This window comes from Pagrus pagrus (assembly GCF_965226575.1).
Source record: "Pagrus pagrus genome assembly, chromosome: 8".
NCBI classification, from domain to species: domain Eukaryota; kingdom Metazoa; phylum Chordata; class Actinopteri; order Spariformes; family Sparidae; genus Pagrus; species Pagrus pagrus.
This window is the reverse complement of record NC_140192.1, coordinates 33,378,167-33,392,527: the sequence shown is the minus strand read 5'-3', so window position 1 is coordinate 33,392,527 and position 14,361 is coordinate 33,378,167. Positions and strand designations below refer to the sequence as shown.

The 14,361-nt window shown below is 39.0% G+C and overlaps 1 protein-coding gene across 2 annotated transcripts in view; it reads right to left on the bottom strand.

Annotated features, from left to right (window-relative positions):
* Window positions 1–7,807: 7,807 nt before the first annotated feature.
* apba1a (amyloid beta (A4) precursor protein-binding, family A, member 1a) overlaps window positions 7,808–14,361 on the bottom strand; it is a 155,015-nt gene continuing 148,461 nt past the window's right edge. For both annotated transcript variants that reach the window (XM_084359610.1, XM_084359609.1), the window contains one exon: window positions 7,808–14,340. In XM_084359610.1, the coding sequence (XP_084215736.1) occupies window positions 14,269–14,340 (72 nt within the window). In that variant the 3' untranslated portion in view covers window positions 7,808–14,268. The remainder of the gene's footprint in view (window positions 14,341–14,361) is intronic.

Sequence of the window (14,361 nt, the reverse complement as noted above, 5' to 3'; positions counted from 1 at the left end):
TTTGCGGCTAATATCAGAGAATGTGTACCTTGTAATTATACAGAGAAAAGAGGGAAATGTTCTGTTTGTGCTTAGGACTATTTTATTATTTGTTGCAAGCTATACAAAGTACATATAAGCCACCCCAATGAGCTATAGATGTCTGGTTTGGAATGTAAGAGGGGTAAACAGTTGTGTGAAAAAGTATTTTAAGTTATCTGCAACAGCACAACATCGATATAGCCTTACTGCAGGAAACACATTTGACAGACAATGAACATGTTAAACTGAAACAAGGGGGTTATAGTCACATATTTTTCTCATCATATACATCCCAGGCTAGAGGAGTGGCCATACTACTTCATAGAAATGTCCCATTTCAGGTGAATTCAGTCATTAAGGACCCTTTCGGAAGATTTGTGATAGTACAAGGGTTATTACACTTGGAACCCGTAACACTGGTTAATGTTTATGGGCCTATCACAGATAATCCTCAATTTTTTGAGAAACTGTTCTTTACCTTATCTGACCTACACACAGAGGTCTACATGGGAGGAGACTTCAATTTAGTTTTGGATCCAATCCTTGATCGGTCTTCTCAGAAAACCAGCTCTCTAACACAGAGTGCTATATATTTAAAAGAAGAGATGCTAGGAATGGGGCTCGTAGACATTTGGCGTACACTAAATAAAGATACTAGAGAATACTCATTTTATTCTCCTGTCCACAATAGTTATACCCGTATAGATTTATTTTGATGCCCTCCTCTAAGATACACCAAGTCACTTCTTGCGAGTACTTGGCTAGGACCTTATCAGACAACGCTGCTTTGTTAGTAACTATACCTGCATCCACACCAATTACCAGGTGTAACAGATGGAGATTTACCTCACATATACTTAACAATTCAGAATTTGTGAATATGATTAGCAGGGAAATTGACTCTTTCTTAAATATAAATCAAAACACTGCAAACCCTAACATTGTATGGGATGCTATGAAAGCGTACCTCAGAGGTCAAATAATAGCTTACACCTCAAGTAAACGCAAAAAGTATATAACCAAAATCCAAGATCTTGAAAATAAGATTAAGAAACTAGAAAGACAACACGTACAGTCATGTGACAATATCATTCTCCAACAACTGAAATCAAAACAGCTGGAATATAACATGCTTAATACACAAGACAGAAAATGCTATAAAAAAGAATGAAACATAGATATTATGAACAGGGAGACAAGGCGGGGAAGCTTTTAGCTTGACAGATAAAGAAAGAGGAGACAAACATGGCAATATACACAATCCAAAAGGATGACTCATTTACTGGTAATCCTAGAGAGATTAATGAGACTTTCTTAAATTATTACTAGTCATTGTATACATCTCAAGGATGTAACACTGTGAGTATACAGCATGTTTTGGATAAGCTTGTTGTCCCTACTCTATCTGATGATAAGAAGGAGATACTAGAGGGCAGTATTACGAAAGAGGAAGTGATGAAAGCTTTGACCTCACTTGCCTCAGGAAAATCACCAGGTCATGACGGATTTCCCATGGAATTTTTTTCCAACTGATAGAGCCCATGCTCTCAATGTTTAATTATGCCATAGAAACAGGTAAACTCCCAGAGTCGCTGGAGCAGGCACTGATTATTGTATTACCGAAACCAGGGAAGGATCCTAAACTCTGCAGCTCGTACAGGCCTATTTCAATCTTGCCCAGTGAATATTCATTTTTTTCTAAAGTCCTTGCTCTACGACTTGAAAAATTACTTCCTGATGTTATCAACATGGACCAAACAGGATTCATTCAGAATAGATCATCAATTGACAATGTACGATTATTCTTTAACATAATTTACAGCTCCAAGTCTGACCAAAACCCATGTGTTGCAGTATCACTCGATGCAAAAAAGGCGTTCGACCGTGTAGAGTGGCAGTACTTGTTTGAGACGATGGGAAGAATGAACATAGGTCCCAAATTCACCAACTTGGTCAAACTGCTTTACGAACACCCTACAGCACAAATACAAACTAACAAAGACATTTCGGCCAGATTTGTTCTATCACGCAGCACTAGACAAGGCTGTTGCCTTTCGCCTCTATTATTTGTTATCGTGATTGAACCGCTAGCTACAGCTATCAGATCTAACCCAGCCATTCATGGTATACAAATTGGTGACTGTACTCATACTTTGTCTCTATATGCGGACGATATATTGGTATACCTCTCAAGTCCAGATGAATCTATCCCAGCGCTTATGGACACACTGACAGAATATGGTAAAATATCTGGCTATAAGATCAATATAAATAAAAGTGTTGTCATGCCCCTGAACGCCAAAGCTAAAGCTGACCCTACTGACACTATGTTTCAATGGAGCCCTAATCACATTACCTATCTTGGACTTAAAATTCCAGTTGTAGAGCATAATTCATTCTCATATAACTATACACCATTACTAAAAAAGACAAAAGAGGACTGTAAGAATGATGGAATGATGTACCTTTGTCTTTAATCGGGCGTATTAATTGCATAAAAATGAATGTATTACCAAAATACTTGTATCTTTTCCAGATGTTACCAATTCCGGTCCCGAAGCAATTTTTTAAACAACTCAACCTTTGCATCACACAGTTTATATGGAGAAACAAACCACCCAGGATAAAGATGACAGTATTGCAAAAACCTCTAGAAAAAGGTGGACTGGAAGTCCCCAATTTTGAGCGTTTCTATTGGGCAGCACAAATTAGAGCAATATGGGTCTGGCAAACAGTGCAAGCCCATTCACCTAAGTGGAAACAAATTGAACAGAACCATTTAACAGAGTTGAAACTGGAATCAGTTCCATATATCAGCTCGCTTAGCTCTCTTTTGGTTACAACAACAAACCCAGTTATTGTCCATACTTATAAGATATGGCAGCAAATTCGGAAGAAAACAGGCTGTATTCAACCTATTTATGACAAATCCCCTTTCCACTCCAATCCCTCTTTACCTAAAGCCCTTAGAGATGGTATTACAAACTGTGATGAGAATTTTGTACTACATGTAGAAGAATGTGAATTGATGTTACACAGCCCTCTTGAGAGAGACTGTTGGGTGTGAACTGTGACCTGTAGCTTGTGACCTCTTCTATGACCTTGTTTTATTACTTGTTTTGAAACTTATTTTATGACCTAAGTAAGGAACCGACAGACACTGAAGGTAAACATCCTCCTCTCTGTAGGAAGGCTTGAATCAGCATTTGTTATAGTGATGACACACCCAGAGTGAGAGAGAGAGATAAATACCCTGATTTCCTCTTTAGACAGTGAGTCTTCACTTTGTAACTGATCTGCGTGTTGCTCTGTGAATGCTCCTATTGTACAAGATTAAAACCCTTGTTTGAACTTTGAGCTGACTCCGATCTCCTTCCTCCAGTTCTAAATGAACGCAGAATTATTTTAACAAACTTTGGCGCCCAACGTGGGGCCCCAACATCTGTCTCTCTCTCCACACCAGAGGACCTGAAGACCTTGCAAGGCAGAGTTAAAAACTCTTGGAAAGACCTCCACCGCAGGGCTCCTAAAGCCTCATTTGGTAAGGGAGGCCAGGTCCCCTGGAGAGTGGGACAGGGAGAAGGACCAGCCAGGCAAACATTGAGTCAGGGCTCAATTCATCAAAAAGGGTAAGAATTCATTTCTTCATTTCTTGGGAGATCAGGGATCTCTTATAATTTGGATATAAATTTAGGAAAATCTAGTCAGGGACTTGGGAGAGCAGGTATCTCTTAATTGGAAAAAGCAAGTCAGGGACTTGGGAGAACAAATTTTCTCTTAGAAAACTGTCTTTGGAAGTTTAAATTAATCCCTTAGGCCTGAGTAAACAAAAAGACGTCAGGGTTAGAGTCCCTATAGAAGTGAGGGTTCGAGTCCCCACAGGAAAAAGTGAGGGTTAGAGTCCCCACAGGAAAAGAAATGAAAAGACCGGTAGAATAAAATATAACGTTAAAATAAAACTACAAATTAAAAAAAAAAGAAAAAAGAAAAAAACAAATGGATCAAAATGGGAAATTGTAAAAGTTGTTGTAAATGTTGTGGTAACCTGACGAGGTTCAATATGAAGGAGATGTAAAACGGATGGGCCAAAGAGCACCAGATAGTGTAAAATATATAAAGAAGTGGGAAAAGAAGTATGGGTTTAGAGGAAAGTTACAGGTAGATGAGTGCAGAGAATTGGCAGAAAAAATAGAGGCAAAGTCAAAGGGAAGTAAGAAGAGACAGAACAAAAAAGGTTACACACAGGCGAAGGCATGGTTAAATGAGGCAGAAGCAAGAAAGAGAGGAATGCAGAAGCAGAAAGAAAAGGAAGTGAGACAACGTGAAGAAAGGAAAAGACAGGAAGAAAAAGGAAAAAGATTTTGGAGGTAATAAACTTTATCCTGTTTTGTAATCCAACCGAGATAAACAGGAAGATGACGATTATGTGCCTCTGGGTCTCCATCCCAATCCTCCGCCGTACCTCAATCCTCAACTACCACCACCTCCTGCCGCAGCCACAGCCGCAGCCGCAGCTCCAATTCCTCCCCCTCCCTCTCTCTCTGCACCTACTCCCTCCGCTCCTACACCGACAGAAAGGGCCTTAGGAAGTCCAAAGACAACAAGGTCGGGTAAGTGGTATGATTTTCATAACCCTTTTGCCATGACTGTACTCTCTCCTCCAAAGAAGTCAGTGAATTATAACATAGAAGAAGGAGAAATGTATCCGATGATAGAAATGCCTAACCCGAGAGCTGGGGATGGGCAAGATGCAACAATTAGAGTGTACAGAGCATGGACAGAGGGTGACGTGAAAGACGCAGCATGTGGCGTTCCACACCCGAGGGAAAACACAGGAGAGTTTAGGGAACAATTTGAAAGATTGTGTGAAAGTTTCCAGCTGAACACCTTAGAGGCAGAAAGAGTACTAAGGTGCATGGTAAAGCAAGATTGGTGTTTGATTAAAGGAGCATGGGATCCATTCCGTAATAACACTACCATACCACATGGAGAATTGAAGGAGATGAGAGCTGCTATAATTGTGGACATTGGGCTCGAGAATGCAGAGCTCCAAAGGGCAGAGGTCAAGGAGGCTAGGAGGAGGAGGACCCAGACGAGAGAATGATTTACCAGCATGAATAAATCAGGTCATGCACAAACACACACGTATACACATACACATCGAGACACAGAAGATGAGGAAGAAGTATGCTCGCTAGATAGTGGTGTATTTTTAAGCATGAATAAAAAAAAACGATAGTCAGTTTCCTATGCCTATACATTTTAAGAGACATGTAAAACAGCTCACCTAAAACTGAGAAGAATATGTGGTGAAACAAAGGAGCCACACACAGACAAACAGGTATTTGGTAGAGCCTTGAAGGAAAAATCAAGAAATGTATTAAGATTTGCTTAAATTTTGAGTCATGGGAATACCCATGTCTCAACAGGAGGGATGGTATCCGTAATACATTTCAAAACTATGAAAACATTTTTTTTGTGCTTCATGATTAATATGTTCTAAGCATAATGTCTAAAGCCAGGTAAATTCAGCATTGCAAAAATTAAAACTATGTGTAATAACTGTTTTATGTACGACCACGATTGCATTCCTTATTGTAAGTATCAAGAGAGATTTTTGAATTTTACTGAGGAGGCAATTGGGCCATACGTCAACACTTAGATAAGACTAGTTTTATGGCATGGCAGAATAGGATGGTGTTAGACATCTTGTTGGCTGAATGTAGAATGTTTGGAGATATGTGTTGTAAGTTTATTCCTAACAATACAACACCTGATGGCAGCACCACTAAGGTATTGAATGGATTAGCCTCCCTATCTGTAGAATTAGCTGAAAATTATGGTTCGATGATCCTCTGACAGGATGGTTCCAGGACATATTTGGAAAATGGGCAGGTTCTATAAAAGTTGATGATGTTATCTGTAGCTGTGATGATTGCTATTCTAATCACTTGTGGATGTTGTTCTATCCTTGTTTGAGAGGACTGTTACAGAGACTCATTGACACCGCTGTGACCAAAACGACGATGCTGTATGAAAGGGTCCCCACCATCGATGACAACCGAGGGGACTACCAGTGCACAGCACAAGAATATCTTACATTTGATTTGACAGATGATGATTTATATTGTAACCTGTTTGATGAAGACAAGGACACCACAGTTTAAGGGATAATTGCTGTTTATGTGTTTATTCTACTGAGTACATATTGAAAATAACCCCATTTCTTTTATTCTTTACGTGCAAGGGATAGCTTAGTTAGGTAGGGACAGGTCCATATCCAAGTACGATGGGTTGACCAGCTTGGTGAGGATGCTTAGGTTTTGTTTTAGGGGTAACATTGCAGTAAAAAGTTTTTGAACTTATGTTTATTCTTATAACTTCTGTGCCTTGATGGAGTACCTGTGTGTGGTTGCTGGGGCAGCGGAACCGTGAGAGAGTTTCCCTATCTAGAAGAATAATGGTAAACTAGAATGTTTTGAACTGCCTGATAGGGTTTTCGCTCTCACACTTCACAAAATTCATGTAATAATTATGCTTAAAATCAGCATAAACAGGAGGGATGTGATGAGAATTTTGTACTACATGTAGAAGAATGTGAATTGATGTTACACAACCCTCTTGAGAGAGACTGTTGGGTGTGAACTGTGACCTGTAGCTTGTGACCTCTTCTATGACCTTGTTTTATTACTTGTTTTGAAACTTGTTTTATGACCTAAGTAATAAAACAAGGTCATAGAAGAGGTCGCAAGCTACAGGTCACAGTTCACACCCAACAGTCTCTCTCAAGAGGGCTGTGTAACATCAATTCACATTCTTCTACATGTAGTACAAAATTCTCATCACACAAACCTATGTTTTGGACATATGTTTTGGACTTGCCCTTGTCTTAATTCCTATTGGGTGTCTATACTCAAAGTGCTTAATGATATTACAGGACTAACCATCCCCGCAGAGCCCAGAGTAATTCTCCTGGGTGACACATCTATGTTGAAAGTCAATAAAAACCAACTCAAATTTATTAGAATTGCCCTTATTACAGCCAACAAATGTATAGCTATGCATTGGAAAGGTGCATCACCACCTACATTTGCTAGATGGACAAATGAATTGGCATCATGCATACCAAGTGAAAAGATTATGCATAATTTGAAGGGTAAACCTGGAGAGTTCCAAAAGAGGAGGAGTCAGTTATTAAGGAGTCCACAATACAGTAATCCTCTTATATTTAAACAATGTCATGCGATTGTTAAGCATGCTTATTCAACATTTGGTGCTGCTTCTTGCTTTATTTTTTTTATTTGTTTTAATTTTCTTTTCTACCTCTTTTTTTTCTACCCCTGCTATTTAATCCCTCTCTGCAACAGTTTTGTTTTAGGCTATTTTTGTCTATGTTTGTTTGTTTTATGATATACTGAAGGCTTGTATTTATTCTTACTTATTTGACTTGCTACACACTCTGTAGGAATGTATGGTCGGACCTGTAGGGTTGGGTTGAGTAGGAGGGAGGGAGGGAGGGAGGGGATGACGGGCTGATCTGGTACCTATTTGATATATTGTTGTACATTGCCCTTTCATTCAGCTCTAGGGTTGTTATGTAAAAAAAAAAAAATCCAATAAAGATTTTGATGAAAAAAAAAAAAGTACAGCCATATAATCCCAAAGCCTACCGTATCGTCAAGACCAGCTGAGGAAAGCAAACATTTTCAGTCACACTTCAACAAAACCACAGTGTTACAGCTTATAGGCATTTCTGACATTTTTTACACCACAGTCCAACCATTAGTCCTTCTGCAAGGTATTTATTGTTGTAAATACTGTAACAAACATTCTGGCTCTGGTACAGGAATGTAGCTCCAATAGCTCGAACATCACAGAAAAAAGCTAGCAAATAAATAAACATTGCTGCTGCTTTACAGAAATGGTATTTTTCTTGTATTTTTTTTTGTTTTGTTTATCTTTCGACACATTAAGAGTTAATGTTTCACTTACATTCAAAATGAGTGCACTTATAAATACGTGTTAGCCAACCCTGCTGTCTGCCGCCTGCTGCAAGTGCATATTTCCTTGGTAAGCTTCATTGTGTCACATTAGCCTACAATCCCTGACAGACATGGAGGGATAATATCACACACCTTAAATGATCTTGTGCTCTAGCTGTGTGTGTGTGTGTGTGTGTGTGTGTGTCTATATATATATATATATATATATATATATATACACACACATATATATATACATGTGGGATATATATACATATATATATCCTACGTGAATGTTATTTCACACAATCCTACATTCCACTCACCGCTCACATTGCTTTCTATTGACTGAAGTGAGCCTATGGGCCAACCCAAACACACAAAACCATTAGAAGTATATACCTTTACATAATTTTCTATATATTTCATTTATATGTGTATTTTATATATCCAGCTGGTTTTTGAACATGGAGTACATTGGTTGTTATCACACACACCAAACACACCAGAAGTGAGAACGGTACAGCGTAATCATGTGGCTCCAGAGAAGCCCATGTTAAAAGTTCAAAAATGGCTGCCATCGCCCCTTTACCTCCTCAGTATCAGTGTTACCATTATAAAGAGTCCAGTGGTAGTTGTAAGGCCAAGATGAGTTTCATCGATGAGGACAGACATTTGGAACAAGCAGTGGGTTTTCAAGGTTGGGTAAACAGTGGTTTAGCCTCGGGGTGTAAAAAGAGAGCAGGTCCTGCTCACAGAGTCCAATAGGAAACTAAAAGTTTGTCAAATCAAAAACAGTTGTGTGATTTAGGCAGGTACATTCCCAGAGAAACAGGAGGGGCAGAGGAGTTTGTGTTGAGTTCAAATGCTTTAGTAAATTGGAGAAAAGAGCTTCCACAGATTCACCAAAAATCCAGAAACTGTCCACATTTAGTAGCCTTCTTTGAATGAGCTGTTTATCTGAACGCTATAAAGCAAACCCCTATCAAACTGGTTTAGTTTTAAAAAGGACAGACAGCATCCAGCTTCATCATATAAAACCTTGAGAACAGAAAAGGAAAATACTGTTAAACTTTAAAATAATCTGTCAATGCAGTCAATCATAGTTGCAAACATCAATTCAAGTTCAGTCTAAGCTGAAGTCATTGCGTTGTAGCTGATGTCTGGTCCAAAACACAGAACAGTTCTGTTTCTGTCTCTGTTTAAGGACACTTACATTTACAGTATATGGGATGAGAAAATGATCCTGAATATTTTGAGCCTTAAAGGTGTAATTGGTAGAATATGTAACCAACAACTGCTGCTCTCTGCTGGCTATCCTCGGATGTAGCTAGCTACCTTCAACTGATTAGCTCATGGTTCAGTGAGTCATGTGGGCAGTGGCCCTAGAGTTTGCTTGCTTACTTTGTGACTTGTCGATTTTTATTTCAACCAAACCAAAAGTAATGTGGAGGACAAACGAGTTTTGTTTCCTTTATGTAAGGTTTGAGTAAAGTGGGTTTTACATCGATTTAAAGAGTTAATGAAGCTCTTGTTAGTTCAATAAAAGAGAGAAACTTGAATTCAGCAGGTGTATGGTTGTATTTTTCTGTTCAGTAAGGAAACTAGCTGTAAAATAAACCCTCTCAACATTTTGTTCATTTCATACACTAAAGGCTGAAATGACAGGTGCTATCTGAATATCGCCCCTTTTTTTTATTACCCTACAATGGTAATATGAGACATGACGGGCAGGGGCTAGCTACTTATCATGCTAACGCCAACAGACACTGTTGTTTTTTCACATTCTGTTCATAATGTTGTTTTATTTTATTCTAGCCATATCTTACAAATTGTCCTTCAGATGAAATATGATTCTGGCTTTTAATTCCCGTCTTCCTCTGGTCCACACATTTATTTTTGAACCCACAAACTAATGTCACTTGAGTTCACATGAAATCTGTAGATATTTTTATATAGTTTACAAGCACATGAAGCACAAAGGTTTGGATACATTGTTTTGTGACTGCAGTAATACAGCCTACAAACCACCAATTTTTTTTTACTTTTTTTTTTTGACCACTGCTCTCTTAGCATGTCACAATCAACCTGTTAATTAAGTGGGATGAAAGACAACTTTTGATAACTTTTCTTTGTTGCCCAGTAGAGACGACTGGAGCACTGACATTGTATTACTGTATTTATAAGGTTTATAATTATTTATAATGGACCTCCTGGTAAATAGAAATGATGTAGAGAACCTCCTACAGTAAGAATAAACCAGTTTAAAAGGTGCTTAACAAAAAGACCTCCTTGCTTTGCTTCTGTCTTTGAGACTCATGTCAGGTTGTCTCGTGTGATCTCAGCACTTTTACCTTCAACTCAAGTCAGTAGATGATCAAGAACAAGTCCTCTCCAGTGTTTTTGCATCTTTCAGCCCATTATGTTTCTTCTACATTCCTGTTGACCATTTTACACAACAGAACCAACAGAACCTTCCTTTTTTAGCCTTTTGTTTTTAGAGGCAGCTGCTTTATTTCAAATTACTTCCCAACTTTGACTGGAGACCTCGATAACAACGATGTCCACTGCCACGGCTTTCTCTAAGTTTCAAGTTAATACAAGCTGATTTTGTTGAAGATGGGGGAAAAAAATCATATTGCACTTTGGAAATGATCAACAGTAATGCAAAGAATGGGATAAAACATATAGTAACACTGTCATTTAAAGGTACAGTCATGTTGTGATCCAGTCTTATAATAAGCACCATTAAAATTTGAAAAACAAGCTATGTTATAGTGTTATTTTGTGTGTAAATACACAATATTATTAAATGACCCTAAAAATAATCAACATAAACCTGTTGCACTTCTGATGGGAGTTGAACTACTGACCAGTTTGCACTGCAGGAACAGAGAAGTAACGTTGAGGGCATACTAAGCAGCAGAGCTTTGGTGGACTGTTTTATTCTTCATGAAGCTCCTCCTGCACACATGCAGTCAGTGACACGTGCTTCTTCAGCAGAGCTGTGCTGACAGCCATCACCTCCATAACTCAAAGTGTCATTTCATCCTGATCATCTAATCACATTCATATCTAATGTTCCTCCTTCCTCCTGATAATCATTCTGTTAATATCATATTAATAGATACATATCAATACATATTGAACTGGTAATAAAATTCTGTCATCTGTCAACTTGGCTCTTAACTGATGCTACAGTCAGAATGTATGTGGAAGGTCTTTGGTGATCATTAAAGTTAATTCTCTGGCATGTACCTAATTCATGGAAAATTAATTTATCATTAATTAATTCAAAATAATTTCACTGTTAAGTGAAAGTTAGTCCACTAATGTTACACATTACATCGTGTGTTTACAGGTGTTGGGGTACGACAGCATGTATGAACTGAAGCCTATCTGTGTTTTATTTAATTCAGACCTTAAACTAGACATCCCTGTAAAGAAAGATTGTCCAATTTTGTTTTTATTAATTACGTAATATATCCAAATTGAACTTGTCTCAGTTGTTCACTGTTCTGGAGGACATTCACACATTGATCTCATCTCGTCTCAACTACTGCAACTCTCTGTACACGTCTCTCCAAAACTCCCTCCATCGCCTCCAACTCAAACTAAATGCCCATCTCGGCTCTTAATGTGACCCCAATCCCCCCATTCAAGCTTCTCTACATTGGCTGCCTGTGTCTTTAAAGTATGTTTAATCACTTTTAAGGCGAGAGCTGCTCTCCCCTTACAGCCAAATGTGCTGCCTGAAATCATCAGACAAAACTCTGTCATCTGTTCCACAGTTGAAGCTAAAAACTGAAGCTGCAGATGATTTGCTGTCAGAGCCAACAGACTGTCTGCCTGCCTGAAGAGACGCGATAATCAGTTCCCATTTTAAATCAATCCTAAACTGCTTTCAAACCGTCACCTCGATGTTTGTATCTTCCTTTTATTGAGGTTTTACTTATCTTTGTTTCTGCCACTGTAATATTTGCTGTGTTGTACCTCAGCACTTTGTAACTCTCGTTTTAAAAGTTTTATATTAATAAAGACATTATTTGAAATATATTGTTATTTTGTGGCTCTAGAGGAAGCTGCGTGTAATCTGATAAATTGCCTCAAGTGATGTCACTCAGTCACACGGTGCATTGTGGGAATGTAGGCACCTGGAAGAAGAATGCTGGAATAAAAAAGGTGATATCTGTTTCTGCTTCATCGATTCTGATCGTTTCTTTCTGAACTGTCCAGAATGAGTCCAACAGTACAATAGGAATGCTAGACCAGTATATGTGTTCAAAACCTGGTGGCCTACAATACCCACAATGCAACTTAGCCACTGGAGATTACATGCAGCTCCTCCTAAAGACACAAAGGACTTTGTACAACTGTTTCCACAGAAGCAGCAGCAGTCCTCCCTGACACCGGTGAACACACTTTAATGAGTACAGTGAGTGGTGTTACCTTTGATAGGTGCACCTGGGATTTCTTCACTGTCAATTCTCAAATGGTGTTTGTGGCCATTATTGACCCTGAAGGTAGAGAGTCAGGCCTTTACCAGATATTAGAGACAGGACTTCAATCATTATTTCACCTATTTTATGAGTATAGTTGATCATATGAGAAGAAACCCTGTTTGTTTTCTCATCAGCTCCTTTTATAATTTTTAATCCCACCACATTTACCTGATGTCCTGATAAGTTCAGTATAGTGTCCATTTCCACAGCACTGATTCATCAGTACAAGAACATGTGATGCCACGAGTCACGACTCTGCTGCTCTCCGTTTTCACTCACACGCATTATTTAGTTCACCATTCAGCTGCTGTCAGTTACAATAAACACCTCCTTTACCAAACACTAAAAGCCTCAGTGGCTTACAGGGTGATACATTTCTCTTTCCAAGTAGATTTTTATGGTAAAAAAATGTTTAACTGACAGCTCAACACCAGTTGAAAAAACAGTTAAGTGGAAGCAGGTGAGAGCATCAGAGTGGTGAGAATGACATGGAGCTGTTGTACACATGTTGTAAACATGTTCCTTGTCTGTATGAGTGTTATTGTGTTTGCTTCCAGCAGTGTTTGGACCCCAAAACCCAGTAAGAAAACTGTCTATGCAAGTGTAAACCTTACGGTATTTTATAGTCCAAAGTTTACCCCAGATTATCTACATTGTCCAACCAGCAATGAACAGAACATATTTCTATGGGAGCCAAATAATGAAGCCTTTGTGTATAGTACAACAGGTAAAGTAGGGTTGTGTAGTGTGTACTGTATTGAGACAACGACAGGCTTCAGGTCACTAACATTCTATTCCTGCATCTTGGACAAACATCTTGACGCAGGGACATCTTAGGTCATCAGGTTTGTCAGCTCTATGTTTGGACACACTGGCTGGACACCAGTCTGGGGTGTATTAATATAATGGAGGTTATTACATGCTGACTGGAGCTACTGCTAGTGCTATGTACAGAGGATACACAAACTAAACTAACTGAATGGAAACACAACAACTACTGTAACAACCGACTGCAGCAGTGTTGTAAAGCTTTCCTGGTAGAAATGTGACATGCAGACTGGAGCTGCAGTGTCGACTCTTCAGCAACGCAGCAGACCTGTGTGGAATGTGACGAGGCGGGTGTGTGTGCGTGCGTTCACACACTCATTTGTCAGCAAGACTCACATACTCCCTTTGTGGAGAACTCAGTGTTGTGCAAAGACTACCAAAGTAAAGTATACTGAGAGAATTACAGTCCCATGAAATGTAGCTACAACATGAGTGCATAAAGTAAAAAATGATGGAGGAAAAATAAGAAGACACAGGCAGTGATCTGCCAATGAGATAGCAGCATGGCAGAAAGTACAGTCAGGGTTGGATGTGCTGATTGCCTTCAAGTCCACAATCAGGTTACAGCTTTAATCTCTAGAAATAAAGTTTCTACTGTGTGAGAAGTTTTCATTGTTTCACCAGAAATAGAGTTAGAGAATTGTGAGGCACCACCAGCCTCTGAAAACACAGCATTTGTAAACAGAATTGTACCTTTAGCCAAAGTACAAAAACAAATCTTGTCATCACTATAGATAATAGATAATTTGGGTTTCTGTGTTGTTGTCACGTGAAGATGAGGCTGCACAACAGAACAATCCTGCAAACAACTTACGACAGTCCATCAGCTGTGGACAGAAAGGTACAGGATGAGTGCTGGATGAGTGGGTCAGGTTGGGGAGCGACAGTTGATTGGAGGAGGTTTAAAGGGTCTGTGAGGTCACGGCTTTGACTTGTTAAATGTAAACAGGCTGTTCCTGGGCCGTCAGCAGGCGGTACATGGCTGCAGGCATCGTCTTCATGTGGATCTGACAAACAGAACAAAGCAT